General features: G+C 38.7%; 2 protein-coding genes across 6 annotated transcripts in view; one reads left to right on the top strand and one right to left on the bottom strand.

Annotated features, from left to right (window-relative positions):
- Positions 1–27,442, top strand: part of Atg16 (Autophagy-related 16) — a 408,498-nt gene that overhangs the window by 153,992 nt on the left and 227,064 nt on the right. The window lies entirely within an intron of this gene.
- neo (ZP and PAN domain-containing protein neyo) overlaps positions 14,150–27,442 on the bottom strand; it is a 179,884-nt gene continuing 166,591 nt past the window's right edge. For both annotated transcript variants that reach the window (XM_011065882.2, XM_087410138.1), the window contains 2 exons: positions 26,759–27,424; positions 14,150–20,070 (listed from right to left, as the gene is read on the bottom strand). In XM_011065882.2, the coding sequence (XP_011064184.1) occupies positions 19,504–20,070; positions 26,759–27,424 (1,233 nt within the window). In that variant the 3' untranslated portion in view covers positions 14,150–19,503. The remainder of the gene's footprint in view (positions 20,071–26,758; positions 27,425–27,442) is intronic.

Below are 27,442 nucleotides of genomic sequence, written 5' to 3'. Positions count from 1 at the left end.
GACGAGACTGTGGTTATACCAGGGTCAAACAGAAGATGTCGTCTTGAAACTTTGCCACTTCTCGGGAAACTTAGTCTTTGTACGAGGGTCAATTAGACAGAATTGACGAAGTTTGTTCGTATGGTAGACATCCTCTCAGGCAATCGCCGCCGTACAGTTACCTTGAATCTTCGCCTCGAGAACTATAGAAGGATTTTCCTTCGCGACATGAAGCCGCGTTCCTGCTTTCCCCTTTTCACTTCGCGATATCAACTTAAATACGACTTCGTACCTTTGTGCAATTGGTATCCATCCAGTGCAATAATACCCGGTGCTTGTTAACTAGTTTAATTAATATCGAGAGAATAGTTCGTGAATGTGCGTGTACGTGTACATGTTACACATGAACACGCCCACGATGTCATCCTTCAGAGTCGGGACAGGGTAAGATTGATTACCAAGATTACTAAAATTATATTCCAATACTGATTAGATCTTGCCGGGAGCGACACCTGAGCCTATATTGAATCTTGCAGAATAGTTTCGGAGACAAATGATCTGACGAACCATCATTTATTTACGCCATAATGGATTTTTTAAACGTCATACATTATAAATTGTCTAAAGTATTTGCTGCAAAACTGCGGTCTAAAACAGATTTTATATTTTTTTTATGGGCAAATTTCTTTTGTTAATGTATGTATTAAACATGTAAATAATTGTGCACATCTCATTCTTAACAGTAAAAGACGTATGCATTTATTGCATTGCATGGACTGTACGTGCGAAACAATGTAAACCGTTATCCCGATTAAAATCTTGTTTCGTCTTTTAATCAATGCCTCGTCACCGACACGGATTGCATTAAACATAAGGTAACGGTTACAGTGTCAGTTTACTGCGTTCTAAACAGTCTTATTCGCGTTTGTAATTTAGCTAATAAAAATCAAGGGAAACGTTTTTCCATTTTCTGGTCTCAATTTAAAAAGAAAGAAATATCTTGGAATAAATTTTTAAAAGTACATAAATATGGAATAAACAAGTAGACCGTATATACGCGTTCATGAGAAATTTATCATCGTATTCTCAGCTGTGAGTCAATATGCGAATGTACATCCGTATGCATACATATATTCCTCGAATCTCCATCCGCAAAGTGGTTCGTTCGACCTTAATACGACCGACGTGAGAGCGGGTGAATCTTTAACGCGGCTTCTTGTCGAAATTTTCCGGGCAGAGGTTTCGCCGTTAGCATGGAAGCGGGAGAGACTGGCCGGAGTTCCGATTTTCCCATATTTCGGAAGTCGCTTCAACCGATCCTCGTCGAATCAAGTTCATTCCGCCCGAACAAGCACAATTCGTTCTGCGCGGAATCCGTCAAGTATAACGTCCGCGATTTAACGTACCGATCTCGATATCCGGTATTGTCGAGCTCGTTGCTTCTAGTGATTGAAGAGATGCTCTGAGAGAGAAAAATGATATCGCTGATAGAAAAAGGAATTACTCTACATGACGATATTAAAAATAGCGGTATCAATTTGAAGCAACATCGAAACTTTATTACGCAGAGAAAAATGAGAAAATAAGATAAACAGATATCAGATTATACAGACTCGATTAGCATAAATTGATATTCTATTTGTGTCTTACATTGTAAACATTCTTATGCTTCTCACATGATCTTATAATTGAATCAATTATTTTCATAATTAGAAAATCGGCTGTAATTACGAAAGTTGATTGTATCGTAATAATAACTCACTCATAGAAGCTCTCTGGGATCAGCTTTTCTGTTGACTGTGTCGCGTCTTGAACCCTATCATTCTACCAGGTAAATCTCGTTACGACTATCTGCAGTTTCCCTCTTCAACCACTTCACCGCTTCCACGGTAATGGGATGTAACGTCGGAAAAATGCGAGCGCGGCTCCCTTCAATCGATTCGATCTCTGCAAGTGGATAATCAGGATGGGCAGCGATGCTGATATAGCTCCCGGTGAGCACCTTAAGATCGAATAAGATCGTATATCCCGTCAAAAGAGAAGGACGAAGTTAGCGATAATAAAAAGCGACGACGACGCGAAGTCAGAGCTCCTTTCGCGAAGCCATCGATGTTTCACTTATCGCGGGAATTAAATTTGGATGAAGCTGTTTTCAAGAGCTGACATTTCGTCGCTTATCGGATGCTTTATCATCCGTTAAATTTTATTTTTTTTTTTTACTCGAAACTTTCTGTAAGTAAACGAGATTATGACATGAAAGATAATGAAGAATCGAGATGCAAACAGATTAAACCAGAAACTGACAGATTAAATATTATTAGCTTTTAATTAATTTATTAATTCGTTTAACAATAGCTTTCGATTTTATAAAAATTCTTATTATAAATTGAGTACATGAAAAAATTTGTATTATCTCTTTATAAATATTCATATATTTTGGATTTAAAAAATATGAAATATAAAGAAAATTAACGTCATTATAAATGTTAATTTATTTATGCTGACTAAATATTTCGATTTTTCTATCAAAGACTAAATTGTCTGTATTGCATTATGTGACATAAAATAGTTATTTCATTAACTGCAATAGAATGATGCATTGTGGTGGATACATTACTGGATAAATTGATACACATTGAGAAAAATTCTGGTTGGATTAAATTCATTAAATAATGCTGGTGGAAAATAGATAAATCAGAATTTTCTGGTTAAATCTGTTAGAATTCTAATTGAAATAATTAGAATTCTGATTGATATAATTATTTTGATAAAAATAAGAATTCTAGTAGATTTTATCAGAAATATTGTATCAATCAGAATTCCAGTTATCTCAACTAGAATTTTAATAAATTTAATCAGAAAATTCTATAATAATTTGTCCATTTTCAACCAAAAGAATTTTTTTTCAATACAGATATAACAAAACATAAATAGAAATGATGATATGGAATGTATATTCCAAATACAAATATATTTGTTTTGGTGCTTTTTAATCTGAAATTTTGAATACCAAATAGATTATGCAAATAATCATTCCGTTAATCGGTTCTCTGATAAATTTCAATTTCATCGAAGTGTGATTACTGAACTATCCGCAATTACATAAGATATTAAACTCGATTCTGAATGTTTCACGTGATACGTTCTTGAAATTTGAATGGCCATTAGCGCCATTAGTTTTCCAGGCAAATCTATATGTTACGAACGAAATTCCGCGAAAGCTTGAAAGTTCTGATATAATATTCAAGATATAACGAACTTACTGTAGTAGCTGCCGGCTTCAGCACTCTATCAACCGCTCCGAGTGAGTATAGGATCCTTTATTTCGTAATCTCCGAATGATGTTACAACTTACCTTGGGCGCATCTATACCACGCCTTCGTACCATGTAAAACTACTTGCGGTGCGATAGGGAACCATTCGTGCCGGTATCGTTTGCCCTTGGCGTACAAAGACCGTAGTTCGTGTATACTATACTGCGACTTGATCACTCTCCGTTTCTGTAGTAACATGCTGAAAGAATATACACATGTCTGCGAATGGTGATTTGCGTATGAGTAGGCGTTCCAAAGTCGTCTTACGGGCACTGTTTTACAGCAGGATTCAGACGAGGCCGCCTGATCGGGGAACGAGCCATGGTAATGTGAAACATGATTACTCGCGCAGAGATAATATGTGTAATAACAATCGCATTAGCCAACCAAGAACTAGCTATAGAGCTGCGGGGGATCTGGTCTTGGTGATGGAGTTTATGTCGATGTTCCTGTCTGGCTCGACAACGCATCGAAGTATTTCGCCATAAACCAAACATCTGATTGAGTAACAGTAATAGCCCGGGATAATAGAGGTGTCATTTCTTAAATGTTTTATCTTATAAAATTTTAATCAGTTATTCATTAGCTTATTAAATTAATTCAGCATCTACTTGTCATTTATTTTTGCAAATTATTTAAAAATTTCACATTTGATAAATGTACATAGTGTGGAATTGACAGAATGCATTTATTACCCGTGAAACAATTCAAAGGCTAGAAAATATTTCGAGAGAACAATAGTTCTGCTATTTCAACTTTTTGTAATTATTTAGTTCTTTTAAATTGTTTTTACCAGAGCTATAATTGTAGCATAAATTATATTAATAATAGCGGAGAAAGAGAAAAGGGGGCAAAGAGAGAATCATAAAAATTATTATTACAATGTTATGGATAGATCTAGTTAAAAATTTATAATTATAAAAAATGTCAATTTGTAATTCATTCGTCGTAATTGATTGTCGTAATACTGAAAGTGTATATAAAAATGAGTGTAGTGACATTGACAATGATTTATTTTTTTTAATACTGAATTTTACGCTTCTTTGTAAGCGCTTTACGCGTCGTGTACAAAATCCCATACAAATTGACAGACAGCTCTCGATTGCAGTACGTGATAATGACAACAAATAATCGTCACTATTTGTTCTCGAAATGGAGAGCCGTTGTTTAGCGCGCTTCTCCCAGCCATGCCAGGTACTATAATTGATGGCCATCCCTGAAACGAATTCAATGAACATTAGCGGGAATTCGTATGCAGGTTATAAACAGCTATTTCCCGGAATATGTCCAGTATTGCATCCTGCCAAATAACTTTAGCATCATGCCGCAGAAAATGACTACCTACACATAATCCGATTTTCACATGGGTCGTAGTTTACTTTCAATCATTTTTGGTTGGACCGAGCCGATCTCTGTCGAAAAGCGAAACAAATATGAGGCATCGTCTGTGCACCATTGCATCGAATGGATCGAATTGAAAAAAAAATTTTTGTCAGTTATTTAATCCTACTTTGTTAGTCACTTGAACGAATAACTCTTTTGTTTATCCTTCCTTTGTGCTTTCATCCGTTTAATCTACCCTCTTTCAATGGTACGAATTAACCGAATAGCATACATTTTAAGTTCGAAAACGACATTATTTTCCCGCTTTTCGTTCGACTGTATTGTTAATTTTAATGAAAAGAGGTGCGCGCGAAACGGAAGATAAGCTACAAGAATATTCCACGGCGTAAAACAAAATAAATTATCGTTCACCGGACACTTTCTTGAACAAGACTGTCTCATTAGATATAATTATATAACCGATAATTAAATGCCGATTAAGGTGGCAGAAAACAATAGATCCTGTACCGATAAACGTAAGCGGTTGCATTTATTCTTTTTCGCTTATCGAAAGCATTATTTGAGAATGGAATTTATTGAAAGTTATTCTGTAAAATTGGGCTTTTGTTCCACGAAGATCCATTCTCGTTAAAGTCAATTCTTTTTTTTCTTCTCTGGCTCTTTTTGCCCTTTGCTCCCATGCATCCCCGTCCCCATTATTCCACTCCACCCCCTTTATTCGTTCCCCTTCCTGCCCAGTCGACTACCACACCAATTCAATATCGATGCCAGATATTTCGCGCGACCGCTCGACACAATAATTCAGTTGAGCAGGTAATATTGGCGCGGTAATGGTCGAACCATTTGGCTGTGTCGTTATGCTGCATTGGCGCTTGCACGTTTACGAAGGCCCCGTTCCGCTCGCAGCCACCCCTAGTGGCCCCTCGCTGCTCTTTTACTCTCCCCTGAGCCATGCTCTACGTGCATCCCTTCACCCTCCTGTCTCTCCCTTCCCTTCTACTCCAATGCATCCCCTGACCGGCACGTACCACCCAGCCATCCACGAACGACAATCCGTTGAAACGGAATGTTATCATTGGCCCATGTGTCATTATTGTACAACCGCCGTTTGGCAATTACATAATTCTTACTGGTATGCCCAGCGTTACAACTGCGTGTTTCTTTATATTCCATGCGAATATTGCTCGCCAATATGATCGTCGTTTATTAAAGCGACTGAGTCAACCGCGCCGCAATCGAAAGAGCATCGTTCGGCCGATTCTCTGGTCACATCGTGATCAGAAGTAACGGTTTTCGATAGTTCAATTATTTATCGAGAGTTTGAAATTTTTTGGTCTTCCATGAAATGTGCATTTTATGTACGTTTTGCACATTTCACTCATATGATTTATAATTGTTCTGAAATAATATTCTCTGATTTTATATAGTATAATAGCTTTTATAAAATAAAAACAATGGTTTCATATATATGGCAACGGAAAAGAATGGATTTTTTAATTAAAATCATAATTATAGTATTGAAATCATTTTGTTATTTTGAAAAATATAGAATTAATGAAATTACATATAAATTTCTATAATATTTTCTCATCTTAGAAAGAGTTTGTTATTTTCTTCTTGTAAGCAACTCCTTGGCGAATAAAGACATTTGCGCTTGCAATAATGCTAGTTTTAAGAAGAAACGGTGTCGACAGCCGCGCGACGGGTAGCAACAGCTTCCGGATTTACATAATTCGCTGAAGGAGAGAACGAAGTTTAACGTGGAGCGTGCCATGCGGGAACTTTAGGTGATCATAACTGGGAACTCACTTAATGCGACATCGTGAATTTGCGTCTTCGAAAATCGAGTTTATTTATTTTCCAAAATTGTTATATATTTTGCAGCGATTGTAACGCATTGCTTAAAGTATATATATGAAACAGATGTAATAAATTAATGATAAAAGAATGATATAACAGAAGAAAATATATTATCTTAAGCAATATAAACGATATAAACGATATTTTATGTATTGTTAGAGATTAATGAAAGATATTTTTTTAATTATGTGAATAGCTTCATATGATAATAATAATAAAAGTATATTTAAATATATTATAATATTTAAAGAGAGATCTAAAGAGCAAATAATCTATAGAGCGCTAATACAGATACAATTAAATATTATTCTCCAAATTTGCGTATAATTAATCCGGATGACACAAATATAACTTGGAAAAGTTTTATTTGTAGTCTTCCGTAAGCTGGGCGATGCTCTTTAGTTGATAACAAAAAGTTGTCGATCCATAATAGGATTAGTATCCCATGGGAAATCAGCTACTGTATAGAAATAATCTCTCGAAGACGTCCCCGATTTCTAATAAAAGCTGAAAACATTAATTACTACGAATTCAGAGACGTTGTTGAAATATTAATTGTATTATCTCAATGCGACATCAACTAAAGAAATTGTTATTAAAAAAAATAGCATTTATTATAAGAACTTTGCGCAATTATTTTACAATGGATTTATAATATTATTAAAAATATTTTATTTAAAAGAAAAAAAATCTGACGTAGAACGTTCTTCGAATTATTTACGAAGATTATTAAATTATATCTCCCTGGTGACATCGTATTATTGAATTAGGAATTAAAGACATGGACAAAAGACATGGACAACGATGGACATGGATTAATAGATACATTATCCGCGATGTACAGCGTATATGTACAGATTTATTGGTAATTAACAAACAGTGATAAAATATATTAGTAGGTTTCAAAATTTACACGTGATAAAAGGATCTCATAATTAGTCTGTTAACTACTATATACCATTGCGAATGGTAGGTAGCAGTTTACATTAAACCACAGGGGATATTCTCCCAAAAGTCGGCAAGTTGAAATTGGTTGTCTGCGAAACCAATTTAATTTCGTAAGTTTGAACTGGCCATTAGCATAATTGGCTTTGAGTGCAGATATATACGTCTGAATCAAAGTCGGCAAGTTTGAATGGGGTTCTTACTTCCACCTCATAGACAATAAATGCTTATAAAAAGTTATCTACTTTCGGTCGCAATCGACAAACACGTTTTTATGACAGAAATAATTCCTTATCTAATTATAAATATTTTACTAATATCTCATTGGTGCACTAACACTAAATCATCGTAGAGCGTGAGAAAATAATCTTTCGCCTAAATCTTTTTCTCTTATAATCATTGTTTGGTTATCCAAGTACTTCCTGATACAATTTTATCACATTAAGTCAGGAGAGCCCGCTGAATTCGACGAAACTATTTCCAGTCAACGGACAAGCAAGGAGGTCTTTCTGAATAAGGCTTGCGTGGCTGTGCAACCAGGAGAATACTTGAGACTTACGAGTGCAGCGAGAAGTCAGACGGATTGGCTCTTGGAAGGACGGCTGGAAGATGAAGGTAGACGTTCGAGCGAAAAGCGGACAGGATACGAAAGCTAGGCATAAGTGCCGGGAAGACAAAAATGTCCTAAGAGTTCGTGAAGCTTGAACTAAAAGAAGATTTAGAGACTTCTATGTTTTAGATTTCCATTTAAATCTAATTAAATAAAGCAAAAGAATAAAAGATGTAATTAGGATATTCACGTTAGGAATATTAATTATTTATTTTTCTTTTTGATATCAAGGAAACCAGCATTCATATTAAATAACATAAAGAATGCGATAGAATAGATCGAAATAAAATGTCATCGTTTGTATAATAAATAAATCGGTAAAACTTTGAAAGCTATCGAAAAACAAAAAAGCATTTTCATTGCATTTATTTAACAGTGCTAATCGTTTATTACATAATTTGGCATTTCAAAGAAAGAAATTAACATGCGAATGGCAGTTAGCTTTAATATGCATCATATATTCAAACATACTAAACTCTAACAATAATATATCTGTTATTTTATCAACCATTCTAGTCTCTCAGTTTCAATATTCTATATTCAGTATGAAAATGCTATTTACATGTATGTTTAGTTATGCTCGTCGATATTTCAATACGTTATGATACAATCGTTACTACAATAAATGTAATAAATGTTTGCTACTAATATTACATAACTAAACTTACAACTTAATGCAAGAGAGTTTCATTCCTTTATAAATGTTATTTTTCTTCATATAATTTGTAATAAATAAATAATATTGTTTCTTTTATATTAACTTTATTTCTTTCGCGAGTAAACTATGAGTTTATAATAGTTCTAATTTGTATAAACTTTATTATAAATTGCATGTACCTTACAAACTAAACTATTTTCAAAAGTTTCATAGTAAAATACATGTATATGCTGTTCATCGTTTTGATTGTAACGTATATATATTTTTTATCTGCTTTTCTTCACTGCCATTCATGTGTCAGATTTCGCTCCCATTTCTTGTCACATCTCCCATCTCAATTCGTTTTGCTTGTCGTCTTTTCTTGCTTGAATGCCGCGCAACAATCCTTACCTAACCCGACCATGCACAAGACCTGGCTGAGATGAGCCAAGCAACCTCGTCGTTCGAGGTGGTCGCACCACTTCGACCTCCTTGCCGATCACGGCATCGACATTCCGATAGCAAAACCACTCGCTATTTACGCCGCCGCCACTTTCCTTGATCGCCTGATGCACATTTCGATTTGGTTTACAACTTTTGATGTAATCGAAACGCGAACGAGAGACGAACTTTAGTGGATCGCGTACAATATATCAACGCGTGATGCATGTGTGCAGGAAAACAAAACCCGTAAGAAATTACTAAGTATTTATTGGGCTATATTTTTGAAACACGTACTAAGCTCTACAACAGGGCCGGGCGTTAGAAGCGATATCGGAACATTTATAGACCATGAATTCGGAATCAAATGACTTTTGCTGTAATCTTTTATTGAAGGCTACATCTTTCTCCTTGCAATGAGATTGTTTTTAACGGCTTCAGTTATATTATTTTCTTAAAACTATATATGCTACTGATCATTGGAGCAGCATAATTTAATCATTACGTTTTCATGGTGATATAATATCGACGCTTAATCCATATTCTGTCTTACTTGGAGAAAGTGCGGCTCGTAAAGTAGGAAACCTTTCGTACCAAGTACGAAAGTACTCGCTTCGAACAGGATCAAAAAGATACTTCGTCGAAATCACATGAGAATCGGGAATGGACTGCCGCGAACTAGCGAACATTCAGAATCGGCAGATCGATAATCTGGGGGTTAATGTTGAATAATTCGACCGGGACAGATTGTCCGGAATCTCGCGGGTCCGGCGCCGCCAGCAGATAATTTCGTAGAGACACTTCGATAGGACTGTCTCGACTTTTGATAAATGGCTCGAGGTAGATGTCTTATAGTCGGCGTTTCTCATTCACGATGACGCCTGACGCAGTGACTGATGATCTCGCGCACACGTCACTTTTCTGCTAGTACGTTATTCTGTTAGAATAGAATATTGTTAGAATAGAATATTTCAATTATTGAGATTCTTTATTTTTTAATGTGTCTACGTTGTTTGTATTTATATTGATTGTCATCGCAAATTTCTAGATTCTCAAATTGTATACTATAATTAGTCGTCAATTATAATTAATATTAATTATACGTACATTAATTATAAACAGAAGTAATAAATATATATTATATATTATATACATATCATATATATATATTTATAAATACTTAAGTTATAAATATATTACTTCAATTGTATTTACGTTTTATAATTAATGTCAATTTCATTTTAATCTTACTGGTATTTAAATTTATTAACGATTATCGTTTAGATCAATAAAAGATTAAAGTATTAGTAAGAGAGAGAGAAAGAAAGAGAGAGAGAGAGAGAGAGAGAGAAAATAAATTATAATTTGGATTTAGTAGAATCGAATCAACAGAATTAATTTATATATTTGTATTTGAAGATCATGCCACTACTATAATAGTTTTAAGACAAATTCTGAGATTACCAATTAATAATATGTATCAAAATTATTGCCAATGACTATTATATATTTCATAAATATTGATTAATATCTTTATGTGATATATTTGGCAAAAAATTGAAAGTAATTAGTATCACAATTTATTCTTTACAAAATGCGGATTTATTATTATTATTATGACGCTAAATTGATCAAACAATGATATAGCATAAATTCTTCGTTTTATCGGTCGCCATTCAGCGGAGGCACATAAAAGTTTTAATCAGAACGCTATAATAGTTGCAACACGACCGATCAATGTAGACATAATCAGGCGAATAAAAATTCGTGATAGAGCAATAAACGAATATGTTCGCGTAATTGCTACGTATACCGGTGTCCAACATCGTCGTGATATTTTTCTACAGCAGAATAAACACAACGTTACGATTCGTAGCGATACAATATTGCCGCTATGAGAAACGAATCTTCGGCGTTCTAGCCGGAGATTCGAAGCGCCATTTGTACGTAGTGCGTCCGTGTGTTTTCATGCAATCCTATTCTTCATTTTTCTTCCTTACTCTTCCATACATGCAGTTCTTCGCGACTGCTCTTCCTCTTCCCGTCGGCAAATGTTGCCGGAAATTCTACCGCCGCCACCTCCACCTTTCTTCCGCGCATCATGTACCAAAGGGTACCATACCACTATAGCTGTTTGGCGGCATAGCTCCGTTATCGTACGATGACGACGAAGACGGCAGCGTCGTGTCAGAACGAGATATCCGGAAAATATCGGGAACCTATCAGGACTTTTATGCCATCCAACTAGCGCTTGCTCGATATGTTTCTTTTGTTTCTACTTGCGATGAGCGAGCAAAACAGCAAACTTTGGATCGATAAGGCTATGCTCTGCCTCTGTCATCCGATGGCTATATACTTTCGGCCGCGTTAGCAGAACCGTAAACTAGCAGCATCGCGTGGCATTATCTCGATCCGGTTCATTAACATAGAGTCGACTCCCGCGGAATGGACTCGCCGAATCGTATCTGGGCAACTTACGCTCTCGTTTTATGCACGATAAATTGCATCCCGGAGAGCGCTTCGATTGGGGACCAGACGTTGGTAATCTCGGTGCTTAAAACTAGCAGCGGCACGATTTCCAGATGAAAAAGTATAGTCTTCTTTTTTCCTGCAGTTATGTGCCACTGTGAAAGGAAGCAGTATTACGTTAGATGGACGAAACTACGCAAAATAGTGCGGAATAAAGTTTCTTATCGCTTTTAACGTACGTTTTTTACTGTGTATTGCAGGATATGATTAGGCGGGCATTCAATTGCTCCAACTTTTTTGCCTACATTCGATATTCTATATCTGAAACCTACATCTATAGTGGCTTAAAAACTCAACTAAAACCTGTTTTAAAATGTATGAGTCAGATGAATCTTGAGGGTCTATTTGTAACATCATATTTATAACATAAAATGAGAAAATCAAATTGTGTCTATATCTTCAGATAAGATCTAAATTTAATTTCACATAATTTAATAATCAATTCTTATGAGAAAAACACATACAATATATATATATATATATTATTGTGTGTCACTAAAATGTAAATCAGAAATGATTTTAGGAAGATGTTGCGTTTAAATATTACAAATAGTTAATATTTTGTAACAAGAATTATCAGCATTTTCATAAGTTAAAAAATTGTTTTTAAATACTTTGAAGACAGCTTTAGAATAGCTTTAGCTTTAATTTCTAATTTCTAATTTCTAATTATTAATTTATATAATCTAATCTAATAAATATTTGTGTGACATATTGTGGATCCATTAAAAAATTGTTATAATTACGGGAAACTTTGCTAATATATCCCGTATGTTCTTATTATTTTTTTATATATATAATCATATATGTATAGTTTCATATAGTTATATTCTGATAACTAACAAATTATTGATAAATCTTATATTTATGTAATTAAAATAGTTTATTATTATATGTACATTTTTTATACAGGATTATGAAATCGATTAAATTTATTTGTTTGAAAAAAGAAGGAATAAAAAAGAGCACTTTCGCTAAAATCTCTAATTGTTGGTTTATCTCTCTTACTTTTATTTCTTTTTGTGAACATGACTTGGCTGCTTATTGCGCTCGTAATTGTAAATTGTACAATATATTTGTTAAAACTGAGATCGAGTTGTAATAACAGTTAGATGATGGTTTTACTCATAATATAAGAGAAAAATCATATTTCTTTCATAGTTCTCTCTCTGTTGGATCTCCCGTCACTCGAGTAACGTTGGCTATTAATATTCTTCTCATAAATATTCTTCCTTACGACCACTCGACAAGGTTCTCACGCTTATTGAATTGCGCACCGGAGAAGTGCAACTAGCGGATGCTGGAAACCAGTGATCTTGGACATTTACATGGTCTACTTTTCGTTCGTGCGGCACGACGCACCTTATATACTCGCGATACATTGGGTTCCCTTTTACTCACGACTCCTCCTTTCTAAAGCGAATCTCTTTGCGCTTGAAACTTTGAGCGTCACGAAGAGATTTAATTCTCATTAGTTAGTAGAATTTGATCCAAAATTATTATTCAAACTCTTGATCATTGTTAACAGAAAACATGTTTTACGATCAAATCCGGTCGCGTATATATACAGAATATCAGTTAGTTATTGTTGCACTGATACCGTAAACATCGTGCTGCATGTGAATTTCAAGTTGGAGGCATCTCATTTTAAAATTACACGTTACGTGAAATGTGATATACGGGAACGTTATGTCCTAGTTACATGGGAGGAAAATGGATTTCTCGTCCATGATTAAATATGACATTCAACAGACATCTATTTCAGATAGCACGAAGATCATGTACTTTTATGAGTTACCGTAAAATCAAATTATTTAGTTTATTACAATTTACTTGATATGTTTAACAATAAAAAAATCTGTATATTAATTATTTTCCTTGGTTTATAATTCTAAGACGATACATTTAAAGAATGCAGAATTTTAATGCAAAATTATTAATCGCACAATGAAATATATTTTGCAAATCATTTTCTATAACTGAAGATATCTTACCGTTCCGCTCGCTTGTCATCGCAGAACATCGCATCATGATATATTGATCGATATGAACTTACCAGTTTATTTCCACTACCACTGAGATGAAGGAGCGTTCGTCCCCGATTTAACATCTTGCGTGACGAGAGATTGATTGGATAATTTTCTCGAATGATTCGATCATGGAATTTGTCGAACTGGTTAGCTAGTAACTAACAATAACACTCGTTAAGAACTTTGCAATCTTCTTTACAATGGTCTCTTTCCGTACATACGTATGAAAATAATTTGCCAACGACAGAAGGATTATTATCGTCAACGCCGATCTTAACCGTACCGCCACAGGTAGTAACTACTTTCTCCTTGCTGTTCTTTTCTCCATTTACGCGAGTCATCCCAAGGACTTTTCTTATGTAGAGAAGTATAGCTTTGGCTGGGATCCAACGTAGCCTTACAAAACCGGGCGCGAGGAAAGTTACACGTGTCGTAAAGAACGGGGGAAAGAAAAACGACGTTTTTCGTTATAAAATGAGTTTATTTTCTCTGTACCATATATGCTATGTACAACGTGTGTGTTACGGTACTGACATATACGACGTTTGGCGAGAAAGATACGTCTTGATAATGTAGAAAAAAAAAATGGAAATTAATTAGAAACACGCACGCATTACGTTTAACGTCAGCAGAGTGATTCGTTAAATTACATAGCAGTTTCAATGCGTGGATGGTATGACGGGCGTATTATTAAAACGGTAGTGGGTATGCTGGTCGTGGATGGGGAAAAAAATAGGCGTGATAGGGTACGAGTATTCTTGAAGGGCAATGTACGTTAACGTAAAAAATAAATAAGCGATTATATGCTGGTGCGCGGATATAACATAAGAACGCTCGCGATCGTCGGGTAAGTTCTGTACGTGACGTATGTATTCGCGATGAAAATGGTTTAATTTGGCGAGAGATCGATGCGGCGCCATGCGGCAGCGGCCGATATGGCGCGCTCGGCAGCAAGAAGGGAGGAGGCGAACACGAGGTAGGGAGGTAGGAAAACGAAGAAAAGGAAGAAGAATGGGTGCGAGGGGGCGAATAGAAAAGAACACGTACATAAGATAGAGAAAAGCAGAAATACACGCTCGTCATGGTACAGAACAGACTCGAGCTTCTCGAGCTTACGACGGAGCAGGCGCGCACCTCAGGCTCGAGGACAAGCACCAACATCTCTACAAACTCGTAGATACTCCTGGTAAGAGAAGTACAGGGTATAAACACAACCCTCATTAAGATGGACGATATGGGAGGGTAGGGGAAGCGAGGGGAAGGGACGGGGAAAAGGAGAAGAAGCGAGTGGTACTTGTACGCAGAAACGACGACGCCGGCCGCGTTGAATTGCTCGCGGCTACCCAAGTCGGCCGGCCGGCCGGGGATTGCAGGATTGCGCAGTTGATATCATCGAGAGCGATCGTCCTCGAGCCCAATATTATCTTTCCTTCGCAATTGCCTTCCGCGGCCCCGATCCATAGCGCCGAGACCGCGGGGCGCGTTAACTTAATCTTAATTACGTTATTATATTGATGAAACATGATTGCTCCTTTTACTTTCATCGTATACGCTCTTTAAATGTAAAGACAATTAATTAATGATTATCCTTATACTCCGCGTACTCGGCAGTTTCCATTGACTTAGCCTCAAACATCAGCGACCAGGCACGACCAAGCGTGTGCCACGCATATCGTTCGATCAAGTCGATGAAAAGTGCTCGCACATCGTTATCGTGTTACTCGAAATGCACGCTGTCTACGAGGTGGCGCGAGAAAATCTTGCACATCTTCCCCATGAAAGTAGTGACTTAGGATCCGTTCCAACCGTGTTCCCGCATTTTATAGGGTGGAGACAATTTCATCTCCTGTTATACCTTTTTCGTATATATCTCTCTCTCTCTCTCTTTCTTCTTTTTCTCCCTTCGGAAACCGCGTCTCGCGGCGAAGCGAAGAAATGTCAGATTTTTCTTGCGCCACTCCATACGCCTATGTGATACATGTTGTATCGAAATTACATCGCTAAAGCGTTGCACGCAGCGACCACATACGTACGGCGAATGCTCCTTGCGAGCATTCTTGTGCACGTTTCAGCGTCTCATCGCACGCGCGCTCGTGCGCGCAACACCGTTTTCAATTGCGTTCGTACAAAATATCGTCGAACATGTATAAAATTGGCTCTACCCTCTCACCACAAGCAGATTGGATATACTACCGCAGCGTTAGCGAAAAATTCTTATACGTAAATCCATAATTGAAGTGTTATCTTTGAAAGAAAGTAAAAAATGAGAATGAAAATCATAAGTTTGTCATGCATTCGCGTTCACTTATTGTACGCGTAGGCACCTTCGTTGGCATGTTTATCATCGTACGTATACATATATTTATATATATTTATATCCATATTTATATATTTATATTTATTTGTATTTTATACTTCTATAAGCGGATCACGCGTAAGAAGCAGCGGTGAAGCGGGAAAAAGGAAGTTATCTATCGGCCAAGGATATCCGCGACACGGATTGCTGGTCATTCTGTAATGCGAAGGTAATCGAATCGCGCTTCAGAAATATACATCGGAAAAATGCGAGTTTCCCTTGCGTTTTCTGCATTTCAATTTTTACCTTGTGGGATCAATGCCGCTTGATTTAAGGGAGTGAAATTCCATTTAGTTTGGCGTCGATGGGATCTCGGGGTACAGGGCAGTATCTAGCAATATCCACGGCAATTAGATCCAATAATTAAAGCGTACACTGGAATTCCGATGGGCGTAACATACGCGCGCTCTGCCGCTATGTATCCTTTTTCGTTCGATGTTGGGCTATTGTTGTTGCGTTAGCGACCACTAGCCGTTAACAGTGAGTTACACGTGCAGCAAACGCAAGCCGATAGACGCGGAACATTCGTGAATGGATATTGTCTTGTTCGTGCCGAAAAATTTTCCAATTTAACCTCTCAAATTTAACCTTGCACACGGTTACCTCGATGTAAAAATAGGTCAAAGTATTGAAACATTGTTTTACTTAAAAATAAAATTTTCTCACGTCTCCGTAATTAGTAAGTACGCGGCTGTATACATACATAACTTTTTCGATTGCATGAATAAATTAGATCTTGTATAGTATCGCGAATATTCACTTCACGCGAAATCGGCAAATGTCAAACACCAGAACAATTCCAAGTTTGGTTAACTGTAATGCAAACACTTCAGAACGATTGGAGACTCCCATTTTGTCTCGCTCGTTCCTTTGTTTGTCTTAACGAGTGTATTTTAATTCTCAAGTTTCGCAATTAATCCGATCTCTCCGCTTTGTGTGCTGTAGTGAAATCGATAAGACACTGCTGGCACAGTTAACCGATTTTGTATTTCTCGATGTTGTACCGTATTGTACCCTCTGATATCGATCTTTTTTCTCTATCTTCTTTTTCCTCGGTTCTACAAAGTAAAATGAAATCTGAATCGCGTGCGCTATGTCTGATGAAAGGTAATCAATTCCAATTATTATGCTAAACAGCATTCCGTTATAAAATATTATATAAATTAAGATGTAGATTATTTATTTTTACTACACTCTCGCAATAGTTTATCGTATATATAAATTATAAAATATTTTGATCTTTTATTTGTAAAAACTGACTTTTTGTTCCTTTCAGTTTCTTTGCTTGTTGTGCAATATGAATTTGACAAATACTTTTTATTCATGTAGAAAATATTATACAACGACTGCTGCAAACTGGATTTTTCTGTGTTTGACATTATCGACGTGGCTTTGTCCTTTAGAATTTTTCTCGAGATGTTCGACGATGAAATTTCAGATCGATGGAGCGTAATATTTTATTGCTTACATAACCACGAAAAAACTTCTTTTTATCACATCAATCAATTTTTTATTATCTCTTGCAATCGAATACGTCAATCCAGATTGATAAGCTCACGTGTCGCAATGTAAATTAACCTGGCCGCTATGGGATGGCTAAGGATAAGGGACATGACTAAGGTTACGTCGGAAGGGGTCGAGGTTACGTGATTCTAGTATGGAGAGATAGCTATCCTCGATGTGATCCTGTATTATCTCTCTCTCTCTCTCTCTCTCTCCCTCCCTCTCTCCCTCTCTCCCTTTACTCTCGAAGCTAGATTCAACCCCCGCAAGCTTAGCTTAACCCGAGACGCCACAAGAGGCAATTAACCCTGCGCCAACCCCTTTGCGCACGTATCTTTTACCTCTTCACCGAGCTTACCGCGTTCTGGTCCTACCTATGTTTCTCGTTCCGTCTCAATCCCTTCTCTCTCTTTCATCCCCGTATTTAGTCTGCCGCTCTAGCTCTTCGCCGCGCCATAACATTGATATCCTACACGTCTGCATAATCATACACAATTCCCAATGCTAATTAGAATCCATGCCGGTAGCCTAGCTGTAGCAAATACGCATCAACCTCTATTACCTACAGAGTCATAGCGTGCAGACGTGTCCCACATCGCGTCACGTCGCTTTGAGAAAAAAAAAAAGGGATGGTAAAAGCAGCTTGTGAGGGCAGGGCAAAGCGAAGGGGAAAAGGGCACGGCGATGGCTGCGGCGTGGCGATGTACGTGGGCGCAAGAAACCGACCGAACTCGCGCGCGAAATCGATTACTCTCTTCGCGGCTGAATTTTTGCAGTCGTTACATTATCAACTACTTACCGGCGGAAGTGGTGTGGCGAGATGGCCACTTTTATCCCGGAACAAAGTAAGAAATCGATTTAGCCCCGGCGTGAAGCGTGTGATCCTCGGTATGCGTTTCTGATCAGATACGGATTAAGTGTTGACGCGATATTACGAGAGAACTCCCCCTTTTTTTTCTATTTATCATCCCAAGTCAGCTTCTAAAAACGTTTCCTTAGACGGCGTCGATTTTCGTTGATAATGTACGTACGCATGAAGGTCACTTGGACATTGAACGTTACGCTAATTAAAGGTTGCCGGTACGGATCGTAATTGCAACCTTCTTCCACGAAATAAGCGACCACCCGAGAGACAGAAAGACGAAATTGCTGATACGTACAATTCGTTGCGGCCTTGGCGAGAAGTGTCGGAGACACTGATATTTATGCCTTCAATAAGCGACAGATGTAGCAAGTAATGAAGCGCAATTGTGCCTAATTATTCCGTTCAGTAATCCACCGGCATTATTAGCACGTGTGCATGCACGAGTGTATAATTAACTTTAACCGGTAAGATAAAGTCAGAAGCAACTTCAATTAAATGATACGGCGAAGTCGATCGGTTTCCTTACGTTGCCAGCTGCGAGGAAATGAAGTTTGGGACGAAAAAGAAGATACATCTGTGATAATATCTACGGTAATGTGGATACAAGAACATTCGCAGAGATGGACAGTGATTATCATTTTTTTTTCTATTTCTGGCGAACGAATGTCCTTCTATCCTGGTACGTTCAACTTCGCGATCTGCCCTTCTAACCGAATCTAATTGGAATTAGTAGAACGCCTCTGCAAAGCTTCCACCCGACTACAAGGTAAGCGTGGGTGGTAAAGGGCATGCTCTACTAAAAGCTACGTATATTGGCTGCAACCTCGCAATGCGGTACACTCGTAGAAGTTTGATATAGTACGAAGTAGCGTCCATCCGAATTCCATAGAAAGATTCAAAGAGAGAGCCGCGTGAGAGTATTACTTTTGCTGATCGCTTCGAGAATCGTGATACGCGCACGATTCTCTTCGCGGTACGCACCGGTTTGAGAACTCACGTCCATGTGAAGTCAGCCAAAGATTCGTTAATAGCGATTTACGCAGGAAGACGAGATTGACGATATGCCATGGGAGCTGATGAGAGAAGTCATTCAGAAACGACGCGCGGAGTATCCGCCGTCGTACAATTTACAAAGACTGTCAGTGCGTCCGGGCATGGAATGCATACCGGGTACGGAAACGGAGACCGATAGAGCCTCCTGGTGTTTCAGCATTTGTCGACGTCGTTGCCAGGTGAAGGTCCATGCCGCTATGATGGCAATCTGGGCGACGAGGAAGACGGTGCCAGCTACAATAGCCTCACCCAGATTGATGCACATTCCCATCGACGACGATATGTCTTCACTCTCGACGAAGATGGTGTCCCTCGTCGCGGAGGTGACGTTCGGTAACTTACCATCGCGCTCGAAGCCAAACTTGTCCGTAATCTGGATGGATTGCACCAGGAGGAGATCCTCGCGACTCTGGGTGCCAACAGCAGTGGAGCGACGACGACGTCGGCGTCTGCCAAAGGAGATCACCGATCGTAGTTCACCGGTCGTTTCCTCCTGATCGCACTGCACGGGTTCACAAGTCGGCATGCACGGAGTGACCAGAGCGCGGAACTGCACCACTTCCGAACTCGGAAACTTGAAGGCGTCAAAGTGCGATAGCAGTATCTGTAAAAGGAAAAGGATAAAAAAGGTCATAAGTCGCTTGAGAATTTATAAGAACGAAAGAAGATTACTGATGTAGAGCATCGTAAGGTATTCATTCGTGAGAGCTAATAAAAATGCTTTCTGATTTTATAAATCCGAAAAATCAATTTAAAACAGCAACATAAGTTAATGCTTTGGATTTATTTAATTAGTTGGAACCTTTTCGTCGAGTTGAAAATTATTACAGCAAAGAAGCGTACAAATTTAAAAAAATGATATTTACATTCATACATAGTTTGTTTAGTTTAACAGAATATTAACACGTTCCATGGATCACCGGTGATCCACGTTAGATTTTAATAACGTTTTTAATTCCGTTAATATATTTTAGTTATAAAAAAACGTAATTATAAAATAATTTGATATTATATATTAAAGAAGAATGATGTTATAACAGTGTTATTTTAATTGAAAATAATTTTGTTAATTCACGATAATACTATCATGGAACAAATCATGCTCTTGTTTTAATAAAATTTTATTTGTTGCATCAATATTGCTGTTAAATCACGAGATTATTTTCGATTAAAATAATATTACATTGATACATCACTTTTTCAATGTACTGCATAGATACGTAATTATAATATATGACAAAATATTAGTTACGTGAATATATTAGGTCTTTTCTTACAGTAATATTTATAATTGTTTACCATTTTGAAATACATATTATTTAATAAATATAACAAACACAAAAGTATCGCGGGTCATATGGCATAGTGATGAAGTCACTTAAAATTAACGCAGCATGAAATGCGTAAACTACATTTGATTCCATTGATTGCATTTACGTGTGTGAGTAAAAGAGTTTAATTTTCTATAAATTCAAAATTCGATACTCACTAATGATAAGTAAATAAACGTCATGATCTTTATTTTTAATTTTCGACACGGCATGTAAATACATTTCAACGAAAAGCAGGAAATTCGATACATGGAATGTAATAAAACGAACTTCCTCGCGTACTCCATCGGTCCCTTTCGACGGATTGCAAGTCACGTAACCAATTGTTTCACGCCGTTACTTGTCGCTCGGATAATACATAAACACCTGTGCCGAATGGCTCCTCGGAACGCAACGATTTCGCCGTTCGCGGCTTTTGTCGAGTTCGCATACCGTTAGCAAACTACAGTGCCAATATTATGACATTTACGGCGCGTCCTCGTCACCACTTCTCTTTCGTCGCTCTTTATTATCCCGGTAGTTGTATAGAATTTCTGTAGTTTTTTTTTTCATTGTTTCAGCAAGAAACAAATTAAAGTACCATCAGGCACCAGTGTTAACTGAGAGTGGTGTGTTTGCCGTGGATTTCGAGACGACAGATTTATACTTGACGTTTTTCACAAAGTTAGGAACTACCTAACAATAGTAAATGTAATCAGCGCGAGGCAGCTGCGGAACGCGCCCGTATTTTGCTTTTTTTACATACTCGTAATTCATACGCGATGTCGGTGCCGTCGACTTAACTAAGCAGTGTCGCATTAATTCTGAAATTCCGACACGGGCGGTCGTTCGCTCATAGAATTCAGTGTGAATGCGGAATAATGGTAATCTTACCCATATGTCGCTCTCACATAAATTTTCAACTATATTCCATAGTCAGAAACGCGCGCGGGTGCGGCAACGTGATTTTACTCGCGATCGCGACGTCGCACGAACTCGCAAGAAAAAAAAAACGCAAGGCTCTTAGGGAAGAGGGATTACAGAATGCGGATGTCAAGAGATCGCGTAACCCAATGGGCGTCAGTCGTCGCACGCAATATGCGTAAGAGATGATGATCACTTGAAACTGGTTTTTCACATCCCGCGGCAGTTGCGTCGAATTTTTTTGCTCTTTATTAGGTAAGGCCATATAACGGCAATTACACGGGATTATGACATGAAAAACAGCCCAAGTACCCGCTTTTACGCGCGCCATTAGAGTGCACCTATATCTATTCCTGGCAAATGGTGCGACCAAGCGCGTTGCTGTAATTTCTATTTTCTCGCGACAAGCGGACCTATCTGTTAAAATCTTTTTTATTCGTCGACAATCTATCATTGTTATATCGCTCCGAAATTTTTTATCGCCATCCTGATACCACAGTGATCGGAATTGTTACAGGGAATCCAAGTCTTTCTCTTCCCCTTCCTCTTCTCCCTCTTCTCTCTCTCTCTCTCTCTCTCTCTCTCTCTCTCTCTCTCTCACAGTTTCTTACGAAACGAATATATGATAATCACTCGTGTTCGCTCGTTAGACTCATCGTCCGCAGAATAATCTCGCGATCATCGTTTCACCGAGGAACATCGGCTGTAATATATTCATAGCTACGTCCGCGCACATGGCTCGTCATTGATTTCTCTTCATTCAGATCATTCACTACATGCTCGCAGGGTCAAGTCTCAACGCGATCTTCCCGAAGCTGAACTTTTCTTGAAACCAAGAAAGGCCGGTATACGCAAGGTTAGCGCCATGCTCATGTGTACGTCGAAAACTGGTTTCTGCGCATTACCAAGTTCATCGTATTTACACACCGAGCACGTATATTATCGGCGGGAAGTAAGACATTAAAATATGCTTCGTTCCACGTACAGCTTCATTTAGCCATTTCTTTGCCTGCGCGCGTCTAGTGGAACGAGCGGAACTTTATTAACCCAACGTCATCCCGCGCAGAAAGAGTAGCGGAAGGTCCATTCTCCGCGGGGGAAAAGCGAGAGCGATTGCATTCGAAGCGGATGGGAGAAGAAGCGTAAGCGGATCGAAGGAAGAAGAGAGGATGAAGAGAAAAGCCTGGGGACGGGGTTTAAAAGACAGAGAAAGAGAAATAGAGAGAAGTACATACATATAGGTGCATGCCGGGAAAAGAAACACAGGCCGTATCCGCGGCATCTGGTATACACGTCGACGATAAGTCTCCTTCAGCGGCAACGACGTCAGCGATGGGAAAGGACGGGAAAGAGGAGAGCCCGTCATAAATGTACCGCATCAGATCAGTCAGATCGTAAGGTTGCCGCCCGCGCTTTTATGGCGTAGCTCAACCTGATCCCCCTTGTCTGCTTCATAAGTCGGCCGCAGGCTCTCCCCTATCCGCCTGGTTCATCCCTACGTATGTAGAGGGGTACATGCTCCCTTACGAGTTTACGTACACGGACGTGGTGGTTGAGAAATGTTTCCAATTTCATTCAAACCGGTTGTGAAATGGTAGAGAGCTTTCGTACCGCGGCCCGGTTACGTGACGGACATACCGGAAAGCCGAACTTTTGGCAAATTTCTGGTTAGACGAGGCGCAATGCTGTACCATCACTGACACTGCCGCTTCGCCCGTTTCCACCATCGACGATCGTTTCTCTTTCTATCCTGATCCAAGATTAATAAAATCAACGGCGTTGAATACCGGTTGACTTTCGCGACGCGTTCGCTCGTTCACTTTACGATCATCCATATTTATGTGACAGACAAACTGTTTCTCATTATCAGAGGTGCTATTAATGGCGTGAATAAGTTCTCGCATATGTAAAAGATGTAAAAGATGACATATACGGGATATATATTTTATGTCAACGATATGAACATTCAGTAAGTTCAGTAATCGGTAGATAGAGAACAATTCGCTTCAGGAATACTTCGTTAAACAGATTTTATAAGAGTGCTTTCAAATTCATAAACATATTATTATATTTGCAAAAATAATTTTATTTAACAGACTAGACTTAACACTTTTTTTTCGGCGTCTATTAAATATTCTCCAGTGTATACATTCACTTGTCCCGAATTAATATCATCAGAGTATTAATTGATAGATAATTAATTACTGTAATTGCAAATGTTTTTATCAATTACATCGCAAATGTTTTGATCAACTTGAAATTAACTAAGCACTATAGTGTTCCCGGTAATAATTAATTATTAATCGTTTATTAGCTTGTACCTACATCTACGGAAGAGAAAAGATTTCAGCCTCCTGAGATTAAGAAAGACAAAGAATGAACAGGCAACTTCCTGCTATCGGGTATATCTCGGGTCAAACGATGCCTCTTCGTTTACCGAGAATCAATGTTGCGAACGTTTATTACCATATCATAATGACGGTATACTGTCGCAAACGATGGAGATTATTGATAGCTGATAGCGTGGCATATATCAAAGTTGTTGTCAGGCGTTTTATCATTCATGCCAATCGACAGGTAAATAAGGTGCGTACGGATAATATACGGCGCGAACGATTGCGATGAAATCTTCTTCTTGAAGTTACGTTACGGCTTCTACAGATTAGAATTTACATACACCCCGCCGTTTTTGATTAAACGTGCGAGATGAGAATTGAATACAGCGATGAATTTTTCTTACTCTTGCCTGTTCGACAAAAATTCACCAAGAGATCGGCAAATTCACATTGAGATCTTTATCTCTTCGTATCGAGCAGCGTTCGACAGGAAATGGGGTTAGCCCTTCGTGATCAACCGCGGTCAGGAAACGAGATCAGCCAGAGCGCGGTGCGCACGTTCTAAACCGGAAAACGGCGCCACGACGCCTGATACAGGAATGACTGTGTGGGTGATATATCTTGATACTCGGCATCTTACGTACGTACCCGATATAAATTTACTCTTTGTTTCTACCACGACTGTTATTACTTTCTAATAAAGCGATATTGCGCCGTACCGCGGCCGTGCTCGCGCGAGCAAATGATGTGGAACGACGAGTTAACGAGGCCGTGCGCCTCTTATTGCTCCACCTTCGCTCCAGCACTCGTTTCTACCTGCCACTATCGTAACGATCCGTTTGTTTTACTCGTCGACACGTGAAGCATCAGCCACGCGGTCCAGCTCGACCGCGCATCAGCTGGTTCGAATGTTGCGCGTCTCGAACACAATGTAGCCAAAGAAAGCCCTCCGTCCGCGATACTTCCGCGATATTCTCGAGCCCGATACGGAAAGAAAACATAATTGGAAAAGTCGAAGTCATGTTATATCGCCGATTAGACTAGCAAGAAAGACTGCTCGAATTATCGGGAAACATTTTTATAGGTATATTAATGCCCAGCTCGCAGAATCATATTTCTCGTTGCGGCGCGCGTCTGACGTTATATCATGCGAGTCATCGTACAAAATGTATGAGCGGTATATGTGTAATTGGTCTATCGAGGTCAATACGTGGCGATCGCCTACCTATTAACCGCGCAAGAATTATTGTACTTCCGCCCTAATGCGTTTTCGCTCTAGCTCACCCACGATACTTCACGCATCGCGCGAGAAAGAGTAGAGGATTAAACTATTTTTTCGCGATTTAATGGGATCGCAAAGTCAATTCCCATGTTACCTTATGCGGGAAACGCGGAAGTAATAATCGTGGCTCTACGAGCTCGGTCGTTTTGAACGCAACGGTGTTTCATTATTTAATAATCCGTCTTCATACATTTGAATGAAAGACGTTAGTTCTCAATCATATCTGTGAGTCCTATCTATATTTCTTTTCTTGTTTTATCGTTCCGTGCTATGAGGCAAAACTGTGAGAATTTATACGATAAGCGTGTTTAATTATTAAATTCATAAAAATCATACATAAAAACTTCCATGCAATGTGTCTGACAAATTACGAGTGAAAATCGAATTATTTATGATAATGATCGAACTAATCTCGCTTTTAAGCTCTTACTCTCGGCATCGGAGATAATCTTACGCTCCCTTATGTGGAACACACGGAAAGTAATGATCGTTACCAGACCAATGCGCCCGCATGCCAGGCATGTCACGGCACGTCATCGCCAAGACGGCGGCGCATCATCGACGCGACCTATTACAGGCCGGGCAAATTGCTTCCCATCATAAAATCCGTTTGGGTGATTGATTAGCATGAAGTCAGATCAGCCGGTTGACTCGTGTCTGCTTCCATCTCACTCTTTTTCCCACTAGTCACTTTATACTCGCGCGTATTTCGAGGCACGCGCGCGTTCCCACAAAATACACGTCAATAAGCATCGGCGTTAAAGGCGTCAATCGCCTCGATCATCTTGTCCTCTGGGTATCATGTTCGATCGCTAAATTAGAATCGACATTTATCCGTATTTTCTATTACTTTCAAGACAGCTACGCGTATGTACGGTTTTATATGTGATTTTTTTTTCTAAATATCTCTTTATTATTTACTTTGTATCGAATTTGTTTATTCGGCTTATGACTGCACGAGATGATTGAGCATCTTGCATCGAGTGAAGACGTTTTTGTTAGACTAATATAGATTAAGAGCAAGGGCTTCCGCATACAAAGTATAAGGAATAAGACATAAGCTGTAATCAAATCAACACTTTTCTATTTCCTATTCACATTATTGCCCTACTGTGATTGACCGATTCGCTTATTATTTACGTCTTACTACTTACGTTTTTCTATACGCCATAACTTTAACACTTAACACAAAAATATTGGCTACATTAATTTCCTTGGAAATAATTTCCCATCGCCGTAGTGGTTGAAAATTATTGTTAACATAAAATTAGAAAGAAAAGATATGTATTATAATTATTCGTGAGATAGAAACTTTCATTTGTTTGCACTACTTACTGTTAAATTTATCCTTTGATTCTTTACCGTTTATTTTTTTATGAGTTCAGCATTGAACAAGACTTTTATAAAAATGTAGAAATTATATGATATGTTGGGACTTACCTTGCCAGTGGTAGCCGATTTGTAGAGTGGTCCCATAATGACATGGTCAGTGGGGCAGCCATCCGAATCAATCAAAACAATTTCACTAGAGTCGACACCATCCATAGCGACTAGCTCGCGGACGAAGATTTCGTACGGACTATGAGGATCGAGGATTTCAAATTTGAGTGCTAAAGGATCGCCGACTTCAGCCGATGGGATGGCCTCGTTTCCACTGCGATCAGTAATCTTCATGGCGACGTTCGGCGAGTCGACGATCACTTCCTCCGACAGAGCAGGCGTGATGTCGCCGTGTACGCCGAGATCGACTTCATTCGACACGGTCTTGTTAGTGAGGTCATACTGGCAAGTCACAGCCAGTCCGAGATCGGAACTGGTGACAATAGTGTCGTGATGTTGAATGATCACGTCGTTCAAATACCGGCCGAGACCCTGCTGCCTTATGTTACACTCGAGATCGTCGTACGCCATGCGAAGTTCAAACTCGAGCGCACCCTTGATGTCCTGCACGCACGAGTTGGGCGAGCCCTTCGCGTACACCTTACCGTAGAAGAGCTTACTGGTCTGAATTCTGGTCACCATATCGCCAGCTCGACAATCGATGGTCACATTGTAACAGGAGCTCAGTTCGTACGTGGCCGCTTCCGGTACATCGAGATACGGTTCCTGAAATTATCGTTTGTT

Source organism: Acromyrmex echinatior, chromosome 10, assembly GCF_024713525.1.
Source record: "Acromyrmex echinatior isolate Ae372 chromosome 10, ASM2471352v2, whole genome shotgun sequence".
In the NCBI taxonomy this organism is placed as follows: Eukaryota; Metazoa; Arthropoda; class Insecta; order Hymenoptera; family Formicidae; genus Acromyrmex; species Acromyrmex echinatior.
This window is presented reverse-complemented; position numbering and strand designations above follow the sequence as displayed.